The sequence below is a fragment of the Pseudophryne corroboree genome, chromosome 6, assembly GCF_028390025.1.
Source record: "Pseudophryne corroboree isolate aPseCor3 chromosome 6, aPseCor3.hap2, whole genome shotgun sequence".
NCBI lineage: Eukaryota > Metazoa > Chordata > Amphibia > Anura > Myobatrachidae > Pseudophryne > Pseudophryne corroboree.
The window spans coordinates 280760581-280771283 of NC_086449.1; the positions used below are offsets into that span (position 1 = coordinate 280760581).

General features: G+C 40.4%; 1 protein-coding gene across 1 annotated transcript in view; it reads left to right on the plus strand.

Annotated features, from left to right (window-relative positions):
- Positions 1 to 7420, plus strand: part of LOC134932050 (aromatase) — a 103648-nt gene extending 96228 nt beyond the window's left edge. Inside the window, exon 9 of the mRNA XM_063926080.1 lies at positions 2906 to 7420. Coding sequence (XP_063782150.1) covers positions 2906 to 3151 — 246 coding nt within the window. The 3' untranslated portion in view covers positions 3152 to 7420. The remainder of the gene's footprint in view (positions 1 to 2905) is intronic.
- The last annotated feature ends 3283 nt before the right edge of the window (positions 7421 to 10703 follow it).

Consider the following 10703-nt stretch of genomic DNA (forward strand, 5'->3'; position numbering starts at 1 on the left):
AGGGACACGGAGGGCACAGCGCGCGCCTCTCCTGTGTCCCTCCTGCGTCTCCGGTGGCAGCGGTGGGTCTATTAAATGAAGTGCCGGTTCGTGAGCCAATCAGAGCTCACGAACGGGTACTTCATTTAATAGACCCACCGCTGCCGCCGGAGATGCAGGAGGGACACAGGAGAGGCGCGCGCTGTGCCCTCCGTGTCCCTCCTTCCCAGGCACTGACTCGAGTATAAGCCTAGGGGGCTTTTTCAGCATAAAGAAAAGTGCTGAAAAAGTCGGCTTATACTCGAATATATACAGTAATCTTTCTTGAGGGACAAGAATATATAAAATTCTTCGTACCTCTGTTTATGTTTGCAGTCTAATCCCATAAGTAGACATTATAGAGCAAGATCGCACATATGAGAACCACTATCCTTGTGATGTTATCACTTATTATGTAATGTGATGGTGGATTTAGGGGAGATTACACGAGCCTGGAATAGAATCCTACCAAGCTTGTAGTACCACATAATCAATGTCTAATAAGCCATTAAAAGTCAGTACAAATTAATATACAGTGCATCCGGAAAGTATTCACAGCGCTTCACTTTCTCCTTCAGGTGCATTTTGGCAAACTCCAGGCGGTCTGTCATGTGCTTTTTTTACTAAGGAGTGGCTTCCGTCTGGCCACTCTACCATACAGGCCTGATTGCTGGATTGCTGCAGAGATGATTGTCCTTCTGGAAGGTTCTCCTCTGATCACAGAGGAATGCTGTAGCTCTGACAGAGTGACCATTGGGTTCTTGATCTCCTCCCTGACTAGGGCCCTTCTCCCCCGATCGCTCAGTTTAGACGGCCGGCCAGCTCTAGGAAAAGTCCTGGTGTTTCCGAACGTCTTCCATTTACGGATGATGGAAGCTACTACGCTCATTGGGAACTTCAAAGCAGAAGATATTTTTCTGTACCCTTCCCCAGATTTGTGCCTCGAGACAATCCTGTCTCTGAGGTCTACAGACAATTCCTTTGACTTCATGCTTGGTTTGTGCTCAGACATGCACTGTCAAGTGTAGGACCTTATATAGACAGGTGTGTGCCTTTCCAAATCATGTCCAATCAACTGAATTTACCACAGGTGGACTCCAGTTAAGCTGTAGGAACATCTCAAGGATGATCAGTGGGAACAGGATGCACCTGAGCTCAATTTTGAGCTTCATGGCAAAGGCTGTGAATACTTGTGTACATGTGATTTCTTAGTTTTTTATTTTAAATAAATTAGCAAAAATCTCAAAAAAACTTTTTTTACATTGTCATTATGGGGTATTGTGTGCAGAATTTTGAGGAAAAAAATTAATTTATTCCATTTTGGAATAAGGCTGTAACATAACAAAATGTGGAAAAAGTGAAGAGCTGTGAATACTTTCCGGATGCACTGTATACTATATGAGGGTGTATATGATATGTCTTTTGTGCATATATGTTGTAGTATTTAACAAAAAAAAAAACATTTACAAAAAGTAAAGGTGTCTATGAGAATCCTGGATTTGCCATTGTGATAATTCCCTGTTACAATTTGTACATACACTGAGGCTAACCTAGGATCCATTTCATATCCCATATCAAAATGGTCAGTAGAAATCAATTGGCTTTAAAGACCTCATGCGCCTTAAATGAAGTGTCCGCAATCGGTAACTAACCCCTGGCTCTGAAAGGAGAGTGTATTCTTTGTCTAGTAGGCCTGTAGTCATGGGAATAAAGCTGTATAAAAGTTAGATCAGATGGCTACAGCAAAGTTACTATAAGGTGAACTTAGCTTTGAAAAGTGATACATTTCATGGTGATAAAGTATCAGCCAATCAGCTCCCAACTTGCCATGTTACAGGCTATTTACTAAGCCTTGGATGGAGATAAAGTGGACGGAGATAAAGTACCAGCCTATCAGCTCCTAACTGCCCTCTCACAAACTGGGTTTGAAAAATGACAGTTAGCCGATTGGCTGGTACTTTATCTCCATCCACTTTATCCCCATCCAAGGCTTAGTAAATAGTCCCCCCCAGCCTGTAACATGGCAGTCTGGAGCTGATTAGTTGATACTTTATCACCATGAAATGTATCATTTTTCAATGCTTAAGGTGGGTACACACTGGAAAGATATATCTTGCAGATCAATTGATCGGCAGATATATCTATGGATGGATCGGGCAGTGTGCTGTGTATACACACTGCCCGATCCGTCGGGGACTGACGTCATAAACTGGGCAGGCGTGTACACTACACATGCCCTCCCAGTTCAGCTGTCAATCACCGCCGGCCGCCGCAGCATGTGTACGGGCGGTCGGCCGACCGCCGTACACACACATCGACGCGCAAATATATCGGTAGATATATTGGCCGTTGGCTGTGCTGCGGGGCCGACGCGATACGTCTGTGAATGACGGAGTTCACAGACGTATCGGCTGTACACACTGGCCGACGGACCCGTGATATATCGGCCGTTCAAAAGAACGGCAGATATATTGGCCAGTGTGTACGGGCCATTAGTATATCTCCCTCCAGGGGCTTTTCAACAGGGCTTGTGTGCACCTCCAGGTGAGCACCCTCCTCCGCACGTTGCAGTAGTCTCCGGCATTGGGCAGCAGTCTACTGCACATGCGCAGGTCTCCGGAAACATTGCACCCAACATGTTCCGGAGACCAATTTGGCTACAGTGCATGCCAGTGGCCATTTTGGCGGGGATTTTCGCAATGACTGCAGTGCCTGATGCTGGACACCGGAAAAGTAAGTATTAAAAACGGTGGCAGTGTGTGTGCATGTGGGTGCACCCATTACAGATACGCCTATGTCTCCCTTATATTGTTGTTAGTTACTGCTTCTTACACAAATGTGAAATATCTCTTATATCTATGAAAATATCTTTCCCTAATATTTGCAGGTTCCACATCGCTACTTTCAGCCATTTGGTTTTGGCCCCCGGGCATGTGCAGGAAAATACATAGCCATGGTGATGATGAAAGCAATTATTGTGACTCTCCTGAAGAGATACAAGGTGCAGACCCTACAAGGACGGTCTCTGGAGAACATCCATAACAAAAACAATCTGGCCTTGCAGCCTGATGAATCCCAGCCCTCATTAGAGATGATTTTCATTCCGCTTCACACAGCTCAGCCTAAACACTAGCACAGGAATACGCACATTCCTGCCAGGTCTGGAATCCTGAAATGTAATTAATCTAGAGTTAGTGGCAGTGTTGGTCTGTGTTAAATCTTGACTTAACTACTACTATTTAATGGCTGTAATTATTGATAATAGAATATCATTGCATGTCTGATCTATGTTTATTTAAAAATATTATTATTAAAATATAATGTATATTTTTCATATATTATACAAAATGCTTTGTACATTTAATATATGTAATTGTTTAACTATACAACAGTTTCCTTTCTACAGATTTACCAATATTTAACAGATAAACTAGCTTATTAATGCACTATCATGGCATAAACCTAAACCTATTATATTCATGTACATAAGATGAAATGTTTCCTCTGTTTTGAAAGTTTCATTTATTGGTGATGTATCAAGAATTTGAGAGCAAGAAAGTGGACAAGTTGCCATAGCAACCAATTATAGTGTTTATCTTACAGGGACAGTTATACACTTCTTTATTTCTGTTTACATATTTCTGTTATATTCCAATGTTATGAAGGATCATTGGCATCACAACTCAGTAACCCGGACTGGGAAGGTTCACAGACGGTTTGGCCTTTTGGTACAGGACACGGCCTACGCCCAATTTTGTTTGTTTCTTTGGTTCAGTAAATCACCTTCTATAGTAGACAGGGGCGTAAGTCCATCACAGTTGCTCGGAGGCAAGTTGGAGTTTGGTCCCCCCTCCTGAAAAAAAAGGGAAATCAAATACAGTGTGTGTGTGTGTATATATATATATATATATATATATATATATAAAAGAAACACACTCTACTTACATAATTATTTAGGTAGCACTCTCAGACAGTGTGCATGGACCAGAGCCTGCAGTGATTTTGCGTGTGTGTGCGTCTATGTGTGTGTGTTCTACTCAAATGTACCCAGTTTTTATGGGACGCTCATTTACCTTCACATCAAAATGGCCTAGTTTAAGTGAGCATGAATCTTTCATCTACTTACGGGAAATTGGCAGATCTACTGTACATTCTGCACCCAAAACTTAGATTTCACTTTGTATGACATGACATTTTTAAATGAAATTGAAGAAGTAAGCAGGGCACACATAATGGGACATTGGCTGATTTTCAGGTGTGCACATAAAGTCACATTATCATATGCTGAAGAACTTGTTCTTTACCCTGTACTAGTGTCGGTAATGCTATATTTTGTATAGATTGTTTTTTTTGTTTTGTTTTTTAATTCTTTATTTTTGAAAAACACGTGGTAAACAATACAATCTGACATAGAAATATACAGATCAACAAGCTTATAAAAATACATGTCAAGAAATGTACTTATTGTTTTTTTATCACCATCCATACATATGACACAAGTAAATGCATTTATACGAGCACAAATCAGCGTGTAATAAAAATATATAAACATGCAATAGTAACACATGACTCACTCTTATGATTAAGACATGACTCAGGCTGGAACAAGTAATATTTTAGGAGAACATGAAGAACTACTTTAATAAATGAGTGCCAGGTAGTGCTACAATATTAGTAGGCTGGACTTTAAAGTAATGTTTCAACTCTTTTTGCATGTGTAGAAATGACCCTTATTGAATGTTCCATGTATAACTTAATACACTCTCAAGTTATTTGAACCAGACAGAACACTATGGGACTTATTCAGGTTTTTAAGAAAACTAAAAAGCACAGAAATAGTCAAAACCATGCTGCATTGCAGATGGGGCAGATGTAACATGTGCAGAGAGAGTTAGATTTGGGTGGGGTGTGTTCAAACTGAAATCCTAAATTGTAGTGTAAAAATAAAGCAGCCAGTACTATTTACCCTGCACAGAAACAATATAACCCACCCAAATATTGTTCTCTCTGCACATGTTACATCTGCCCGACCTGCAGTGCAATATGGTTTTTCCCATTAGTGTGCTTTTTTGGTTTGCTAACAAGCCCCTACATTATATTGTAAAATGACTACTAAATAATGATTGCTACAGATAAATTCTATCATGCTTAGAAATTTCAGTAAGAATAATGGATTCAAAAAATTGTAATCTTTATATTTTTTCCTGTGTTTCTGACCTGGAAGAAGTATAAAGTCATTATACTTGTAATATAATGATTTGATCTGCAGACAATCCAGCATATCCTAAATCTAATTCTGTATAGTCAGGGATGGACTAGGGCTGTTAAACAGCCCTGTCATGTGACCGACCACTCCGAACACACACGTCTGAAAAGGTGACATGCTTATGGCTCATGGGGGTGGCACCCCATCCCTGGCCACCTCCTGGGTGGCCAAGCAGAGCACTGCGAGGCAGAGCTGCTTGGCTAACCCCTGTATATGAGAGCCAGGCAGCTGGGCAGAGTGCCAGGAGGCTGAACCAGCCCATTGACCCTTCTGGCATTTGCCAGAAGTGCCAAACGGGCAGTACGACCCTGTTTAACTTTATAGAAGTATAAGACACTTGCATAACAAAACTTTACCTTAGCCGGCAAACCTTTCAAGCATTCACTCATAGTTACGCTATATACAGTAGGCAAGCTTCTTAAATTCCTGAACCACCTCCTATGGGGTCTAGTTACTAAGCCTTGGGTGGAGATAAAGTCGCTGGAGATAAAGTACCAGCCAATCAGCTCCTAACTGTCATTTTTCAAACACAGCCTGTGGCATAGTAGTTAGGGGGTTCACTACGATATGCCGGCGGTCGGGCTCCCGGTGACCAGCATACCGGCGCCGGGAGCCCGAACGCCGGCTTACCGACAGTGTGGCGAGCGCAAATGAGCCCCTTGCGGGCTTGCTGCTCTCACCACGCTACGGGCACGGTGCACGCTATTTTATTCTCCCTCCAGGGGGGCCGTGGACCCCCACGAGGGAGAATAAGTGTCGGTATGCCGGCTGTCGGGATCCCGGCGCCGGTATACTGTGCGCCGGGATCCCGTCAGTCGGCATACTGAAGACCACCCGTAGTTAGGAGCCGATTGGCTGGTACTTTATCTCCAGCGACTTTATCTCCATTCAAGGCTTAGTAAATAGACCCCTAAATCTCCTTGCTCTATTGTACCCAATTACCCCCTCTACATAGTTCACACAATATTTACATTTATTCATTTCATTTACTATACTCAAACAACTCACTGATCCACAAAATAACATGACCGCATCACATAACCCCACTAAGCAGTCTTTAATATTGAAATCTGGCTAAATGGCTCATGTTTGAAACCCCTATTTTCTATAGCATTGCGTCAGGGTGTCTTATCTTTGTCTGTTTGGCATCCCCAAGTCTTGCTTTATTATTGTGCTTGTTATGCTGTGTATTTTGGTGCTATATAAATAAATGTTACACATTATTTTTTTGTTTTTATAAAACGGGAACATATATAAATATATATATATATATATATATATATGTTTAGCAGTATAGATGTCCCTATGCAGCAGATGCCAATATGCAGCATTATATTACTAGCTCTAGCCATTATTTGTGCAGACCTGCTTCACCTTTGGATCACAGGGAAGCAGGTCCAGATACCGCCCGCATGTAAGAAGAAGTCTTTTGCAGAAGAGGGAGAGTGTTAACTTACCAGCCTGGTGAATTCCACGCTCCTTCTTTCGGCTTGTGACCAGCGCTTGCGAAGCTTCTGTGCATCCGCATCTTCTCCCAGTGGCAAAAGCGGTTTTAATGAAGAAGAAAAAAAATTATTGTTCTTTTGTAAGCACCATCCTTTGCTGTCAGAACTGACAGCCAGGACAGTGCTGTGTGGTACAGGAACGACAGCTGAAGCTGTCGAAATTAATTGCTGCAGTTGTCAGAACAGTCAGTGCCACTGACCATTCATACATTTTCCTGCACATCGGCGCACTATCTTGAAGAATGGAGCACCGATAATGACGGGGGCACATAGTGCCCCCTTCATTCTGATCGCTTCCTTGCATGTAATAATGCAGGGAAGAGATCAGAAGACAGGGGCGCTATGTGCGTCCGTCATTATTGGCACTCCAATCTTTAAGATATAGCATGCACAGTTACCGATTTTGCCCCTAACGACCCTTCATACATCTCCCCTCCATTGAAACCTACAATGATGTTTGTACACTCACCTTATGTTTGCATGGGTCATCTGGCAAAAATTACCTGTGTTCTTGTGTGTTTGTTTGTGGTAGAGAAATAGAATTGTATACTAATTTATGGAATAATATTCTGATTGCGCAGCTCTGTGAAGTATTATGTCTCCATATAAAATAAAAGAATAACATCTAAAAGTTTACTGTCTTTTCTGTCTCAGTATTTCAGCAGTTTTCATAGATAATGTTTTGTGGAAGTGCAGCTTTCAGTGGCCTCATGACTATACATTTTGGTGGATATGTTTAATAAATGAAGATTTTGTTTCTTTTTGGCAAGATCCAGCAAGTGTCTAATGAGATTACTGAAATGGAATCATTAATCACTTCAATGTAAGCTGGCTGCAGTACAAACACAATTTTGCTTTCTGTTGAAACTAGAAACCTTGGAAAGCAGTGAAACTATTTGCAGACCTCATAATGTCTGGCATAAAGACCAACTTAAGTGTAAAGTAAGGGCCTTATTCAGGTTTGTTAGCAGACCAAAAAAGTTAGCACTTGAGCAAAACCCTGTTGCACTGCAAGGGGGGGGGGGGTTAACATGAGCAGAGAGAATTAGATTTGGGTAGGTTATGCTGTTTCTGTGCAGGGTAAATACTGGCACTGCAATTTAGATTTCAGTTTGAACACACCCCACCCAAATCTAACTCTTTCTGCACATGTTACATCTGCCCCACCTGCACTGCAGCATGGTTTTGCCCATTCGTGTGATTTTTTGGTTTGCTAACAGCTCTGAATAACCCCCTAAGTACTGTAGTTTCAGAACCTGAAGATGTTCCATCACGCTCAAAAGATGGAGGGAATGAAGGGAACTGTGGTCATTAATTAACGTGTTTTGAATCCAGTAATCTCTGGATGTAAAAAGAGATAAAAACTAGCGCTGTTACTGTTTTACAATAGAAACAATAAAAACGTTATATAAAACGTCTGACTGAGCTGTTATGCGAGCTGTTCCAACGGAATCTTCAGGACGATTCAACGTAATCAGAAAGACACTCACTTTCAAATTCAGTCTCGCATTCCCATAAAGGTATCTTTTATATTGATAGCAGAATAAAAGATGATTTTTTTCCAAAAACAGCAGACAATAGGAATAAGACTTACATTAAAATTCAGTCTCGAGTGCGCTGAAAGGTTTCTTTATTCATCTCCCACACGTTGTAGACAGGAGACCAGCAGACCAATGTAGTTAAAATCACACATAGATTTATTTCATGAGACTTAAACAAACATGGATTCTGCAACAAAAGAACGTCCCACAATAGATGGATGTTTGTCACAGCATGGATACTTCAACGCGTTTCAAGGATTCTCTCCCCTTTGTCAAGAAGTGCTGTGTAAATCTATCTGTTCCTGAATTTATCCTAGATGGACTTCAGTCATATGACCCCACATGACCAATCTCGATGGACTTCCAATCCGATGACAGATGTATTTAATTACAAATTAACCATTGCAATCTGATCTTTACATAACATACATTTAAAAAGTGCATGAACACTATATGAAATTATACAAATCCTTGCAGTATTACAACAGTGGATAAAAATAGTTTATATCAGTGCGACATCTATATACCGCCGTTCCCTGACTGTGAAAGCCGATTGTTACAGAAATGTAAAGTCCGGCTGTATTGCGCATCCGATGTAATCTATTTCTTATAAGGCAACTCACTGAAAGCTTAAAGATATATAAAATATTACTCCTTAGTCATGTTAAAAGAAAAAATTAAATTTTTACTGAAAGACATGGAAGCATTACTGTGGTAATCGTATTAAACCGTAATATTACGCCTTTAAGAGAACAAGGGAACCAATTATTGAATAAATATGAGGCGGCACATCAGATGCAGCAGGATATTTGGCCATGGATTATACCATTTGCAGAGAGAAACGTATTCATATAAACAGTGCATTGTATCCTAAAACAGAGCGGTCACGGCCGCAGCCGGTCACGTGACTTTAAATGCACCAATCACAATACCTTTAGAGGGTTACATGTAATACACAATAGGTACAAAATACAAATGTTCTAGTATCTTACTGTCAGGAAAAACAATGGCTTGGTGCCTAATATATATTATAACTATCCAGGCAGGTGGACAACATACAAGTTAGATAAAACGAAGTGGCCTGAACAAGAATAAAGATTTGATATGTGTACAGCCACCACGGCAGTAAGGTAAACGGGTGGACAGGTAGAGAAAAATATAGAACCAAAATTATGCCAATATTAAAAGGTTTTTACTGAATTCCCGACTGTAAGAAACCATTCACATATTAAGGAGATGGCATGAGGACAAGTACATTACACATATATCATATTGGTGTATTTTAAAGTACATGTAAATATACACAGCCATAATGCTATGGAGTAGACGATCATCCAAGATATCCATTATTTGTCATCTGTTGATGTTAAACGGTCAGTCCAATGTCCTTATATGATCACAAGTAGGACTCGCCAGAACCCGAAAAAGGAAAAAAGGAAAAAACCAAAAAGAGCAAAAGATTAGTATACTTTTAACCTTAACAAACATATGGAATAGTCAGATAAACCATTTCACCTCAAAATCGAGATTTAACCCATTAGGGGATAAAGTTTTCAACTGGTGAATGGTTTTCATTTCTAATTGGGCCAAACATTTATCAGTATCGTGTGATCTCCAATTACCTTTTACTATTTTAATACCCATAAAACTTTTAAGACTCTTAAGGTTACAGATATGCTTCTCTTTAAAATGTGCAGACACACTATGTAATTCATAACCCTTTTTGATGTTTCTGGTATGTTCTGACAGTCGCTCCTTCAACATCCTCCCGGTTCTCCCTATATATTGGAGGCCGCAGACACACTCCAATAAATAGATAACATTTTTACTGCAACACGTGATGAAGTCTTTAATTGGATAGGAGATGTTAGTTTGGTTGGACTTATATTCTATAACCTTCCTCTCCATACTACAGCTTCTGCACATAAGGCAGAAGCCGCAACGATGGAACCCCTTGGATAAAATCCTGGTTTGCATTTTTTCCACAGGCAAAGCACTTTTAACCAAAATATCTTTAAGATTACTGGCTTTACGATTTTTGTTGCAGAATCCATGTTTGTTTAAGTCTCATGAAATAAATCTGTGTGTGATTTTAACTACATTGGTCTGCTGGTCTCCTGTCTACAACGTGTGGGAGATGAATAAAGAAACCTTTCAGCGCACTCGAGACTGAATTTTAATGTAAGTATTATTCCTATTGTCTGCTGTTTTTGGAAAAAATCATCTTTTATTCTGCTATCAATATAAAAGATACCTTTATGGGAATACGAGACTGAATTTGAAAGTGAGTGTCTTTCTGATTACGTTGAATCGTCCTGAAGATTCCGTTAAAACAGCTCGCATAACAGCTCAGTCAGACATTTTATATAACGT